The 15,386-nt window shown below is 41.9% G+C and overlaps 1 protein-coding gene across 2 annotated transcripts; it reads right to left on the reverse strand.

Moving 5' to 3' along the window:
- Nucleotides 1–2,783: 2,783 nt before the first annotated feature.
- On the reverse strand, nucleotides 2,784–13,603 carry LOC134541482 (uncharacterized). Of its 2 annotated transcripts, none has more exons than XM_063384966.1 (3): nucleotides 13,409–13,603; nucleotides 11,473–11,583; nucleotides 2,784–6,511 (listed from the first exon to the last, which is right to left on the reverse strand). In XM_063384966.1, exons 1-3 carry the CDS (start codon nucleotides 13,430–13,432, stop codon nucleotides 6,251–6,253), a joined length of 396 nt encoding a protein of 131 aa, XP_063241036.1. In that variant the 5' UTR covers nucleotides 13,433–13,603; the 3' UTR covers nucleotides 2,784–6,250. The 2 variants fall into 2 exon arrangements, with proteins under 2 accessions (XP_063241036.1, XP_063241037.1); XM_063384967.1 differs by having other exon boundaries at nucleotides 4,190–6,511; nucleotides 13,418–13,584.
- Between the last annotated feature and the right edge of the window lie 1,783 nt (nucleotides 13,604–15,386).

The following is a 15,386-nucleotide window of genomic DNA, read 5'->3' on the forward strand; positions in this document are numbered from 1 at the left end:
GGTTAACGTCTTTCACCTGGTTCTCTTCGATATTTACCCTTGGCTGGGCCTCTTCACACTGGAACACAACATTTCTAGCTATCTCTACCTTTCGCCGACTAGGAACATATATCCGGAAAGCTTTGGAGTTTTCCTGGTATCCAACGATAAAACCTTTGACACTTTTAGCATCCCATTTCTTCCTCCTCTCCTTTGGTACGTGAACATAGGCTACCGCTCCAAAGGTTTGGAAGTGTTTGATTTCCGCTTCGGCATTGAACCACAACGAATAAGGGGTTTTGCCATCCACGGAACTCTTGCCTGTTCTGTTTATCACATGCACCGCCGTATTCACTGCTTCGGCCCAAAAACTCTTATTCATATTCTTGGCTTGCAACATGGTTCTCGCCGCTTCGACTACAGTCCTCATTTCTCGCTCCACCTTCCCATTCTGTTCCGGACAATAGGGAGCTGCTTTCTGGTGGCGTATACCCATGTTTTCTGTCATTCTCACCATTTCTTGGCTTGTTAGTTCTTTGTCGTTACCCGTCCTGAGAATTTTCACACTGTTTCCTGTATCATTTTTGGCTAACTGCAGGAATGCTCTCATCTTCTCTATTGCTTCGGATTTGTGTTTCAAGAAGTAAACACTTCTGTATTTGCTAAAGTCGTCGACAATTAACAGGAAAAACCTTGCCTTCCCCATAGAGGGGGTCTCCATTGGTCCACATATATCTGCGTGAATGATTTCACATGTTGTCGTAGATTTGGTTTTACTGGGTGGAAAGGACTGCCTCTGGTGCTTACCGCTGACACAAGGTTCACAGAAAAAATCATTTGAGCTTGGGAGTGTTATCTGTCGTTCCCGGAGGAATGATTTTATATGTTGTACTTTTTGGTGTGCTAATTTTTCATGCCACACCTGTAGTGAACACTTTCCTTTAGTACTAATCGCTGTGACTGCTGAGTTCAATGGTTCTCTAAATTTCATTCTGTACAACTTTCCTGCCTGGAATCCAACTGCACAAACTTTATTCTCTTTGATGAACTCACATTTTTCCTCGGTCCAGGTCATTTCGAATCCCCTTCTTAGGACCGCCCCGACTGAAAATTAGTTAAATTTCAGGTCTGGTACAAAAAGAACATCTCTCAGTTCTGACCGCTCCCACCTGTCTCCTGTGTAAGTTTCCACTTTAACTATTCCTATTCCAATTGCTGTTAACTTGGACCCATTCCCTATTACAATTTCCCTCCTTTCTTCCAAGTTACTAAACTCTGAAAAAATGTTTCTCTGAGAACACATGTGCTCCGAGGCGCCACTGTCTGCGTACCAGTCCTCCGAGTTTAACCCTTCTTCTATCAATGCTGCACTAATGAATGCATTTACATGACTTCTCTGGGAGCCTTTGTAAGTCTGCTTTCCGTCCTTTGCAAGTCTTAACCTACAATCCTTTAAGAAATGACCCGGTTTCTTGCAGTAAAAACAAGCCCGACTTCCCTTCTCATTTCCTTCCCCGGTTTTCTGAGTTCTGTTTTTCCAGCAATTAGCCTTTATGTGTCCAGATTTTCCGCATGAAAAACATTTATGTGGACCTGACTCGGCTCTTTTTGTAAATAAAGCATCTTCTACATTGGTTTTTCCTACAGTTCGTTCTTCCTCGATCAATAGCCTTGAGGTTAATTCCGAAAGTTTCTGACCCTGAGCGGGTACCGACTCCCATGCCGAAACAAAATGTTTATATTTCTCAGGCAAAGATATAAAAATTTTGGTAATCAACATCTGTTCTGACAATTTTTCTCCGTGTTCTTTCAAACGACCTGCCAGTTCCTGCAGCTTCGAGATGAAGAGGGCTATACCCTCGCCTTCATATTTTACATTAAAAAACTTTTGTTGCATTTGGTGTAGACTCACCTCCGAACGATGCTCATATATAGACAGCAATTTCTCCCACATTTCGTTCGCAGACTCACAAGTAAGTAAGTGTGTCATAGGGCCCGCCTCCATGCGCATAATTATTGCTTCCTGCGCTTTATTGTCGCGGATACACCATGTCTTCAATTTCTTCTCAAAATCACTTTGTGAAACATCAGCTGTTTTACACAGTTTGGGATCCACGCCCGACACAATATCAAACAACTCCTTCGATTTGAGAATCACACTTAACTGGAATTTCCAAATGTTCCAATTGTTTTCATCCACTAACTTCAGAAGACGACCCGAATTTTCCGATTCCATGACGGGAGTTACGATATACAAACGTGGCAAGTGCTTTTCGTCAACAGTTGTAAACACCGACTTTCCTATTCATGAATTACCACTTTCTACACACATTCGTGACAAACTTTATACAGCGTTCGCTTATTCGGTTACTTATTCAATAACTCGAATCTACGCCGGGACTGGGCCCATAACCTGTTGACTTAAATACAGTAATAATGCCAGTCCACATGATAACACCGCACTCCTTTATTCCGCCATCATTTACACTCTGCTCTCTTTTTCTCAGTCATACCAACTCCAGCAACCGAACATTTTATTGACTTAACACTACAATCAGTTTGTGTTCAGCCTTGCAGTGACATTCCACATAGACTAATAGAAATGTTTGAGAGAACTCAGATAGTATCTTTACTTTCGGCAGGCCATACGCAGTAAGATGTTGCCAATTGGTTAAATTTCACACAGATAAGCTTGTCCAAGGTGTGGAGAAAGTATAGAGAGGCAGGAAATATGAATGATAGGCTTTGTTATGGCTGCCTTTGTGTCACTAAACTAGCCTAAAGCTGAATTTGCATTTATATCATCATACTAATCATGATTTTTATTTATAATTAAATATGAATAACTTATAGGGCAGTTATACAAATAACTTTATTTAGGTTCGAATTGATATATCTACCTTAATGTATGTAAGTTTGTTTCTAATGTATGCTTATGTACATAGACTTTATTAATGAAGATATAATTTAGAAGCTCAAATGTTACTGAATATAGGATATCTTGCTTAGATGTGAATAAAAGTATGAATGTATAAGTAATTAATAATCCTTATTTTTCAAGAACTTCTAAAAATTGAACTTAATATCAGGTTAATAACAAATAGTTTTGGCTGAAAACTCACTAGCATACCAGTAGTCTTGAGGATTAATACTTTTTCTCCCCGATAAACTAACTAGCTGGAGAAATATTGTATAATCTCTGTACTGATAAAGTTAAAATTGTGCTAAAGCGATACTACAATTTCCAAACTATTGGTCACCGTGAAATATATTTGTATATTAGAAAACATTTGCCCTTGTAATCTGGGTCCACCCTAACTCCAGATTTAAATGAGTCATGATTCTTTACAGATGGAATTAAATCTTAAGTGATAAACAATTAATGTTGAATATTGAGTAGGTACAATTTCAATTCCAATCACATCACAATTCAATCTCATTATTTGTTCTGAATAATTAAAAAACATGTTTATTAAATACTTTCCAAAATGTTTTAATGTTACCGTGTTTTATCGCACAATGGTCGCACGCACGTAATCGTCGCAACCATATTTTAGGCTGTCAAATTGGGATAAAAAAACTTCTCGCGTAAACGTCGCATGATGTTTTTGTTCGCGCTAGTAGATGCCGAGTGCTTTGTGTAGGTATCTTTTCCGTATAAAACGATGTATTTTAAATTATAAATCTAATATTTATTCGGTCATTACCACTTAATAAATTAACAGAAAAAATACGAAGTTGTTTGACGTGTAAATTTTCTTATAAAGACGTTTTTAAACGTTATTTCCTTTATCTGATCGTCTGCGTCGCCGCGGTGTAGGTATAATCTAAAATTTAATTTAGGTCATTACCACTTATTTATTTAATTAACGGAAATACAAAGTTGTTTGACGTGTAAATTTTATTTTAAAGACGTTTTTAAACGTTATTTCCTTTATCTGATTGTCTGTGTTGCCGTGGCGTACCGCTTATAAAAATTTAGCCAGTGCATCATTCATGTTTGGTTATGTTGCTTCCCGTATAGAGCGCGCGCACGTAGTCGAATATTGATATCTCGCCGAGTGCATACAACGCGCGCTCTCTGTCAGGTGCTGAGTTAACTACATTTGATAGCCCACATTCTTTCGTGGCAAGTGTGTACTCACGTCAGATTCAAGTGGCTTGCGTTCGCGTTAGTGTTTTGGTTTTTCTATTTAAAGTTGAAGAAAGGTTTTTGTTTAAGGAATTATTAATATAGATTGTTTGGCGTGCTCTTGTATACTCCGCCTTTTTTTTTTAAATAAACGTACTTTCCGTGAACGGGTTTTGTTTTTATGAATAACTTTACCTAACAAAAAAATTTTTTTTCCGCACAATGGTCGCACCCCTACTTTTCAAACTTGATTTTAGAATAAAATGTGCGACGATTATACGAGAAAACACGGTACTCAAAAATTAAACATAGAATTGTTTGACTTGCTTGTTAATGTTATGCAATTTTATTCTTCTTTGATGGAGTGTTAGTAATAATGGAACAATTTGCTTGTTTAAATGATCCTGTTATTAACTATCATTATCTTGTGTGTTTGGTAATATAGCTATTTACCATTAAGAAGGATCAATATGTGAATTCAATAGTCTATGACAAAATAGGTATAAACATACAATGCGTATATTAGTATCCTTTAGTTTTTGTGCCCATATATTCTTAGATATTTGAACTACAATTCTTAACACAAATATAACTAGGTAATAAATTCTATGACTTATTACAGCATGTGTCACGATTAATAAATTGACTAAATAATACAATAGAAAAATCTGATATTATAAAGCGTAAGAACATTTATATTTATAAACCCAAATACCACACTACTGAGCCCAATTTGACGACATTTTTGGTGTAGATAGAGAAGCCACGTGGTGTGTTGAAAACAATAGATTTTTAGCCATACAAATAAATTTAAGTTTATTATTGAAATGATTAGCCATTTTGGGACACAGATTACAATTCTAGTTAGATATTTAATTAATTTTACTAAAACTTTGAAATATCGGAGGGCTTAATTATTATTAAGATTAACAGAAAATTTATCCATGTGTACTCAACTGTTTGCCTAGGCCAATTCGTATTTCCAATAACAAAGGATAACACAGTGATGTGATCTAAAACTATCTGAATGTAATATGGCATTGGTTAGCTTCTCTCTATGCTAATTTAAGAATTTATTTGCTAAATCAAATTGATGACCTGGCTTGAATGAGGATTTAAGATGGGTTAAAACAAAAAGGAACGTATCGGTGTTGCTGGGAACCCAGTTTATGGTTTAATATTGTTTTCACTGAGATGGAAACATCACCGTGGATGGTCTAGTGGGGCAGAAGCATGTTGAACAGCCGATGGCATGGTGGCCAGAGTGCCAGAGGACATGCCCAGGCCCTCTTGCGAGCTGCAGCTGGCTGTGAAGGCATGGCCCAGAATGCTGCTGACGGACCGCAGGGGGAAGTCGTCCTCTGGGTCCAGCATGCTGGCGTACTGGGCCTTGGTCTAGTCATGCGAGGGGACATGCTGGTGCACCATCACCGACAGCACGGTGGCCTGACTGCCAGAGGACATGCCCAGGCCCTCTTGCGAGCTGCAGGTGGCTGTGAAGGCATGGCCCAGAATGCTGCTGACGGACCGCAGGGGGAAGTCGTCCTCTGGGTCCAGCATGCTGGCGTACTGGGCCTTGGTCTAGTCATGCGAGGGGACATGCTGGTGCACCGTCACCGACAGCACGGTGGCCTGACTGCCAGAGGACATGCCCAGGCCCTCTTGCGAGCTGCAGGTGGCTGTGAAGGCATGGCCCAGAATGCTGCTGACGGACCGCAGGGGGAAGTCGTCCTCTGGGTCCAGCATGCTGGCGTACTGGGCCTTGGTCTAGTCATGCGAGGGGACATGCTGGTGCACCGTCACCGACAGCACGGTGGCCTGACTGCCAGAGGACATGCCCAGGCCCTCTTGCGAGCTACAGGTGGCTGTGAAGGCATGGCCCAGAATGCTGCTGACGGACCGCAGGGGGAAGTCGTCCTCTGGGTCCAGCATGCTGGCGTACTGGGCCTTGGTCTAGTCATGCGAGGGGACATGCTGGTGCACCGTCACCGACAGCACGGTGGCCTGACTGCCAGAGGACATGCCCAGGCCCTCTTGCGAGCTGCAGGTGGCTGTGAAGGCATGGCCCAGAATGCTGCTGACGGACCGCAGGGGGAAGTCGTCCTTTGGGTCCAGCATGCTGGCGTACTGGGCCTTGGTCTAGTCATGCGAGGGGACATGCTGGTGCACTGTCACCGACAGCACGGTGGCCTGACTGCCAGAGGACATGCCCAGGCCCTCTTGCGAGCTGCAGGTGGCTGTGAAGGCATGGCCCAGGATGCTGCTGACGGACCGCAGGGGGAAGTCCTCCTCCGGGTCCAGCTTGCCTGTCAGCTGGGCTCTGGTCACCTGCACCTGGCGAGCTGTCACCACGGGCGGTGGCGTGCTGAACCCGCGAGGTGGCCGCGACATCTGCCACACCTGCAGCACACCAACACTCCTAGCACAACTCAACACTAGCGAGGAATTGTTATGATTGGCTGCTAATTCCATATGATGCTAACAATACCATGTGCATACGTATAAAAACTTTATTATAAAATACACAGGTCTCTGTTGAAGTCATTATGTCTATGGTAGTAGTTTGATAAATGAGCAGTTCAGTATTGGAGATAAACATTATTAACTGTGTAGCTTTTGTTGGTGGTCTTAATCTATTATTAATCTACGTTGCGAACCGCTAGATGCAGAATGTTGTGGGACTTCTCTGATTGGAGAAGAGGCATTTTCACATGCCTTTCTGAGACTTGAATAATAGATTAAATAATTCTGGGTTTAACCTCGTCAAAACTTTGAAACAGCATTGTTAGACATCGTTCGACAGATAGACTCGAAGTGGCCCACATAGTCAGGGGTGTAACTGTGTTAGTGAGGCAGGATGATTGCGATGCTGGACTGTGCCTACATGGACCTGCCAAGTTTTCTTCTTCCCAAGCTGTGTGAGAAGTGTGATTCCTGTTTCCCCCTGTCTCCCTGCATGTCCCTAATGTCCTAGCCACCAGCAGCACGCTCCTGCACTTGTGCGCTCACTCGGGGCACGAGAGTGGCTAAGGTATCTGCTGGGCACTGCATCTCTCGTCAGGGCGCGCGTATCCTCTGTTGGCCTGCCGCAGCACCTCAGGCATTGCATGCCTGCCGGTGGAAGAATCCTCCCCCACCCCTTCACCACCTCGGTTTTTCACTGTGCTTCGCGGAACCTGGAACCCTTCCTTGGCACTCCTCCCTCCCAGCGATTTTCTATCTTTACCTACTGATTATTCCGACCTTACGGCCGGCATTCTCATGTTCCCCTCCCACATATGCGCCCTAATAGGGTAGGGTGGGGCTAGCGTTCCAGTTAGCTTTTAATAACATTCCAGAGCTTTAAGAAAAACAGAACTGTTAGGGATCGCTCCTTTTTGTTTGATCGGGAGTGTATTAGAGCTTCGGCACCGACCAGCGGCTGGGGCCACCAACCCAGCATAGTCACCGCCTCAGCCCCTTTACCACACTCAACTGACCTACATTGGCCCCCGACCAAAGCCTCATTCTAATCTAGTTCTCAGTGCCCTCTGGAAAAAATGTAAAGACATTTAACTCCACTTTGTACCGCCAGGCAGCGCACTCCCCTAGGCCTTGTCTTTCAACGATGGGATGTACCGCGGCGTCTGAGCGCCACCTAGCAACATGGTTGCCAACTACAGTCGGCGCTAATAAGTTTAGTTATTCGTCCCTGCCACCGAGCGCCACTGCACAGATGGTCCTGCGATAACCACCCGCCCACCCAAAAGAAACACTCTTCCGGCATTGAGAACCTTGGTACCACGAATCCCCCCAGTTCCTCCACAATACCATTCGCTATTAGATAGTTTCCTGGCTGGCCTATCAGTATATTGATTGCAAATTTATTTAACGAATTTTGGAATTTTTTCCGAATTTAATGTTAAATTATCACGAATTTCTAAGATGGCACCCAAATGTCAAGATGGCAGGTGCCACAGTAATAATAAATAATTACCTACTGCACTCTAGTGGGTAAAATTTTAACTAACATGGTGGCAGTGCACTCTAGCAGACGAAAACAAGATGGTGGACATGACATCATACTAGCTGACGGTATATACCTTGGCATTAGTGTTTAGTGGTGGGAGGTCAGTATGCTGGCGGCTTCCATGGAGGTAGGGTCTGTCATAATTTGTTTAAAGTTTTGCCCTTACCGGGTTTTAACCATGGACTCAATGATGTAAGTGCATTAAAAAATAATAATTAATTTAAATTTGATTACTTAATTTTTTTTATAAAAATCAAAATATTCTCCATTAAAATCTGATAATAATTACATATTTTCAAGGTGGCGACCATGATGTCATAATACAAGATGGTGGATTGTTTTATGCATTTTTGTTTATTTTAAATTTTAAAATATTTTCCTATTAAAATCTAATAATAATTACCCATTTTCAAGATGGCGACCATAATGATAATTGCAACATTATATATCCAAGATGGCAGGCATACCGAAAAGTGCAACTATGAAATCGTACATATCCAAGATGGCAGGCATAACGAAACATACAATGTTTCTAGAATCTAAGATGGCGACCATAGCTCTATGTGAAATGGTGTCTTTAAATATGTTTTTTTAATTGTATTTATTCATTTTTTTATGAATTTTAAATTTTTTTTCTGGTTTTCTAGCATAGAAATTACGTTTTTTGAAGATGGCGACCATAACATAAAATGAAAAATTAGGGAGTAGGGCATTCGATTCCAAGAAGCGGAAAGTTCAAGAAAGCAAGATAGAGGAATTCCAAATAGCCTTGAAAGTTCCAGAAAACAAAATGGCAGATCAAGACGGCAGATATAAGATGGCCGCCGGGGTCAAGGCCCAAAGTCTATGTCATCCAAGATGGCCGCCGTGACTTTACAATCGAAGATGGTGGACTGGCACCAGGCACCGTGTGCCAGCGCCAGGCGGCTATTGCCCATTTATATAGGTACTACTAATAAGAATCAACTTTTAAAAAAGTACACTACACATAAATGAGTCGTATTACTTGTCATAGTAACTCATAACATCACTACTCTCTGGAAGACTAGTTCTGTTTTGACATTGTGATTTTGCTGCCATCTATGAAAAAGTTAGAAAATCAAACCTACATGCTAGGACAATGATCATATTCCTATTCAGTATTAATAAATAATTTTTAATATAGTAAAACTTGAGTTTTTCAAGTAAAATCATACTAAACATTTAATGGTGAATAATTATAACTTGTGTAAATTAATAAATTATAAGCAATTGTAACAAAATTTAATATGTTTATGAAAAACAGGCAAGTACAAAAGCGAATTATGATTTTTAATAATTTTTACTAATTAAAATAAAAAAGGGGTTTGTCTGTAAAGTCGGTTAATGGACGATAATTTTACATAATAACGTCATAAGAAAACATTGATGAAAAATTGCGTACTTTTTAATTTTTAAATATTATTCACAGTTTTTGCAAAATAATTTAAATAATTTGTTCAAATATAATCACGAAAAATATGTTTAAAAGCTCGGCTCAGGCGGGACGTGACAATTTTTCGTGCGTGCAGCCGGCGTTCATCGATTTATAAGACGTTATCACGTCAAAAAGTTGGATTATTAACTAACATTTCTTATCAAGCTAGAGAAGTAAGATAGAATGTATAGAGATTCTTGTTAAATGATGTTTCCTATCATTATAAACAGTTCAGAGCAAAGAGACATGTATTTTTTCTGTTATGTGTTATTTACCCCTACATTGGTGGGTGGCTCAGGGTCAGGGACCCTTGCCTCCCCCCCCCCCCTTATTAAAGATCTGTATATTGAATTATGTTCTCACACGATAATCCGCCATATTCCAGTGACGCCGCCGTCAGTGCTCCCTCTGAGAGCACAGGCCGTTATGTGTCCTCAACACCTGATAAGTGCCGCGCCCCGAACGCGCCCGCGCGCGCAACGTAGTGCAGTGCCCCGAACGGCGTGACGTCAGTCACGGCCTCCTACGTGTGCAAAGCGCCCGGCCGGGTGTGGCACTGCGCAAGGGTATTGTTTATTCATGCATTCGATAATATAAACAGAAACTAATAAATCTAAAACCATCAATAATCAATGTTAATGTAATAATCATTTTATAAAGGGTTTTAATTCACAAAACTGGCCGAAGTCATCTTCCCGCGCTCCGCAGTTTTCCCGCGGAATTTCCCCCCTCCCTGGCCCCGGCGGCCAGGGAGGTTAGGCAGTCGCCATCCAGCACTCGCCCGGGCCGGCAGCCCACGCACGGGGAGCCTTCAACTTTCGCGCCAACATTCTGTAACTGCAATAGGTAATTATAGTCCAATCGTTTTTCTATCAGCTCCCCGGTCGGCCCAAACCGGCCGTTAGCGATCTCGCGCGGTCTATTAATAAAGTGTGTAGTCCATTCACGGACTTTCTATTTCCTACGTAATTAATTAGGTGACCCCTAGTGGCACCTGCGCCTCACGCTATTACGCCCCACCTCGGGACATAGTTCTTTGCCCACGCAGGGCGGCCCTGCGCCAAACGCGACCACAAACATTCGGACGAGTCATCAACTGGGACTTGCCACGGCCACGTGTACGATATCGTTCAAGATCCCCACGTGTCCGTACCCAGCTTAACGTGGCCCTCGCCACCACGCGGACTAGCCGCCTGTGCATATCCTCCAGTGCGGGACGTACCACAGTGGTTTAGTGTAATGTGTTTCCACAGTAAATTCGCGGGACCTACCGCCCTTATAGTGTAATGTGTTTTCATAAGTAAATTCGCGGGACCTACCACCCTTATAGTGTAATGTGTTTTCATAAGTAATTGGCGGGACCTATCACTCACGCACCTCGCGTTACGTCCGCGGACTTTCGCATAAACCAGGACAGGTTCATCGTGCGCGGAGCTTAGGTCGACGATGAAGCGGCCAGTTACGTGATCGTGCGACATGTAGAGTGTGCTACGCAATAAAACGACTACAAGCACGTGTGCATTTCATTAATCAGGCGTCCTGGGAGGCCTTAACAGCCCGGGGAGTCCTTTGTCGCCGCATCCCTGCCTGCAGCCACGAGGCCAGGAACCCCACCCTTGAGATTCAAAATTAACCCACTAGTGTAAATTTACGTAAATTCAGATCAGGCAACGGGGACGGCGTCACCAGTAAATATATCTGTGCATGGTGCGCACGCATCATAAAAATGCACTCTCATCATTTTTCCATAACGCACATAAAATTCATGACATCAAAAATTTCCCGCACATTAAATATAGTTGCTTCTTGAAAAAAATATACTCATAAGTAAACTAGTGATTTGACTGTTACAAGCCAACCCTCTCGGGTTATAGTAAAACTGCTGCTATAACGTACCCGGGTGGCCATCTTGACGCTCTTGCCGGCCGTCACCTTGTCCACCTCCGCGGCGTGGACCAGACACAGTTGCGGGCTGCAGGGCTTTCCGTCAGAGTGGCCCGGCAGGTGCTGCAACAGTCGCGTCACACAGGTGGGCATTTCATAGCACATTTCTACAAGACACGTCTCCTTCATCCGGGGTGCAGGGCTTTCCGTCAGAGTGGCCCGGCAGGTGCTACAACAGTCGCGTCACACAGGTGGGCATCTCATAGCACATTCCTACAAGACACGTCTCCTACACCGGGCTGCAGGGCTTTCCGTCAGAGTGGCCCGGCAGGTGCAGCAACAGTCGCGTCGCACAGGTGGGCATTTCATAGCACATTTCTACAAGACACGTCTCCTACACCGGGCTGCAGGGCTTTCCGTCAGAGTGGCCCGGCAGGTGCTGCAACAGCCGCGTCACACAGGTGGGCATTTCATAGCACATTTCTACAAGACACGTCTCCTACACCGGGGTGCAGGGCTTTCCGTCAGAGTGGCCCGGCAGGTGCTGCAACAGCCGCGTCACACAGGTGGGCATTTCATAGCACATTTCTACAAGACACGTCTCCTACACCGGGGTGCAGGGCTTTCCGTCAGAGTGGCCCGGCAGGTGCTGCAACAGTCGCGTCACACAGGTGGGCATTTCATAGTACATTTCTACAAGACACGTCTCCTACATCTAACAGAATGCACACCCGCCCGGCTTTCACGTTTCCAGTGGCGTAGCCAGGATTTGTGTACGGGCGGGGGGTGTTAAGAAGCATGCCCCCCCCCCCCCCCCTGTATTAAAGCGGGATGGTCCGGGGGTCCTCCCCCGGGAAATTTTGGATTTTAAGGTGTAAAATAGTGCTATTTTAGCAGTTTTAAGTACTTAAATTAAAATATTTTAATGGTAAAAAATTTATTAATTTTAATATGAAATTTGTTTGAGTGATGAATAAGAAATTCATTAAAGAATTGGTGCTAAGGGGGGGGGGGGGGGGTTGGTACCCCTAAAACCTTTGAATATATATACTGTATAGAAGTCGCCAGCCCAGGTTAAAATTTCTAATACGGCTTTGAGGTAGTTGGTTAATTCACCGCTGCAATCGCCACCATCGCTAGGGCATCGACTTGTGGTGGTCCCTAGCGGTCAAGTTTCGAACTCTTCAAACACCCCTTCCCCCTCCCGTAGAACGACGTTGAGCTGCAGTCAATGATGGATGAGGGGTGCGGGGAATGACAGCGGGCGACAGCGCTGCGCTCTAACGCGTAAATAACAACTAAGACGATACAGGGCGTTACGGCAGCGCACTGCAGCGGTGAAGTTCCCAAGCTGCTCATCATACGCTTTTGAAAAACGTAGAGTAAATCCTATCCACTCGCGACTTCTATACAGTATATATATTCAAAGCTAAAACCCCCCTGGCTATGCCCCTGCACGTTACCATGACAACCGGGTGACACGCTACCCGACGCGCCCGCTACGGTGATCGCATCGCATTGGCACACGAGATGAAATTACCAGACATTACGCCAAGCAGCATAACAACAGGGTAAGCACTGCTTACCTAGCGTCTATTGAATACACGCCACTGATCTGAGTTATTTTTAACTTTTTTCTTTATAATGAAAATTTACCAAAAAAAATTATATAAAATAAATGCGATCCTGTTTTAATGGAAAAGGTACCCAACTGAAACATTTGACTTATACCCAAATCATAGTTTACATATATTACATTATATTTATACTTATATATTATAGCTTATTATTTACACAGTTTAATCGAGGAAAAAACTTCTACTTCTACAGATTCAGGCGTGTTTACGAAATATGCTTAAGAAAATGAAAGCCAAGTGTACAGACAACAAAACTAAAACTAATAGTAATGCTAATTAAATAAATAAACATGGGTTATAACTACACTTACAGTTCTTACTTTCAATCTTCTCATAGTGAAAACCGAGTGTTTAAAAAAAACACTAATTTTAACTGAAATTCTTGTGAAAACTTTGGAAAACTTAAGATTTTTATTTTTCAAACATTTCAAAGCAAGATGAATTAATTGCACATAAAATTTTGTATTTTGTATTTTTTTTTAAATTTGATTACCTATATTTATCATAGAAGAATATATTGTGTGGAGCTCACTTGCAAAAGAAAAAATTTCATGCAGCAATAAAATAACTACAATTTTATTTTCAATGTGCCTGTTATCAAATTGTGTAAAAGGCCCGTCTAAAATAGCAATGTCCTAAACTGTGTCCGAAGGACACTCGTCGCTGATTGGTCCACGTGACCCTCTGACGTCATGCGTCAAATGGGTGAAGGTCCGAACCTACCTGGTCCGAAGACATTCGCCAATTTGAACTTTTTGTCCCAAAGAACAGAACACTCACGATATTGGAATTTCCGGTTCCCGTTTGAAAACGTGGTGTTTGTTTTTGTTATTGAAGGAAATGGAAGGTGTTGTAAGTCAAGAAGAGCCACTTTGCCTTACTGGATAAATATATAATATTGAACTCCCACAACTTTCATAAGTTCAATCTCACACTACAAAGCATCAAAACAATAAACAAAAACATTTGGTTTGGCACATTTACTGCGCTCTGGTAACTTTATAAATCAATACATTCGGACATCGGACATCGCAATTGTGGACAGGGCAGTTTTCGGTGAGACAAAGTGACGTCACTCACATTCGGATAAGGACACGGACCACGCACAGGTTCGGACTATTGTAGACGGGCTCTAATAGGACAATAAAGAAAAGTCGCCAATATGCAGCGCATGCTAGCGACAGTGTCTGACTCTACGGCGTAAGCGCATTTGTGATACGGGTAATTAAGCCATTTAGAATGTAGGCCTACCTACTTTTTTCCCCCATGTTTTCTGCATTTGCTTTTTTTTAATGGTTGGAATAGTTTGTGCAATGTTTTGTTACAACAATTACGATTTTGCTAACTGCTCGAAGCCGCTTTTATCATGTTTTTATTAACTCGCTTTCTTGTATGTCTGTCCGGGTGAAATTTTGTAATGGATTTTGAACTAACATCCCGATGAGCTAGATACTTGAAATTTGGACATTAGCTCAGAAGTGGATGACAATGCATACAAATGTGAAAAAAAAGAAGAAAACAAAAAGGAGATAAAGATGAAGAAAACGAAAAAGACGAAAAAAAGAGACCCAACAGCAGAAAAAAATGAATTACGTTCACTAAACGATTTAAATTTTTACCCGATACAATGTAGCTCTGACTCGCTTTTGTATTTATTTGTTTGTTTTTTTAATAAAAACTTTATAATTGATTTATAACTAACTTTCGATCAGCTATATACTTGAATATAGCTGACATCTAACTGACAGATGAATAGAATATATCAATTTTTTTTATTCTGTCTAAACAAACTATTCAAGAATCGAATGTATAGGTAAATAAATGATGTATTTTTCAATTAATCTTTCTTCAATTAATTTCATCAGACATCAAGTTGAAACGTGAAGTGTTATGTGATGGATATGGCCTCTCTCGTCTCTAATACTGTACAAATGTGAGTCGTCATATTGGTCTGTAGCGTAATATTATCGTGCACGATTAAAGATGCATGTGTGTTTTTTTTAATAAAAATTTTAGGGATACGGATATATTCACAAATATTTAAAATATCTGCTTCAATGCAGCTTTTTGATCAGGAATATGAAAACACGTTTCTGCTTAGAAGGGTTAAATGAGTATGTATATATATGTATATATATATACATATATATTTATACACACACACTAACAATACAATATCTGCTTCCATGCAACTTTTAAAAAGGAATACTATGCTTAGAAGAGATTTTTACTTGTGGGTGTTAGGAGACTAAAAAATTCTGGTCCTGTGTCGTCTATGATGACCTAATA

This window comes from Bacillus rossius (assembly GCF_032445375.1).
Source record: "Bacillus rossius redtenbacheri isolate Brsri chromosome 4 unlocalized genomic scaffold, Brsri_v3 Brsri_v3_scf4_1, whole genome shotgun sequence".
NCBI lineage: Eukaryota > Metazoa > Arthropoda > Insecta > Phasmatodea > Bacillidae > Bacillus > Bacillus rossius.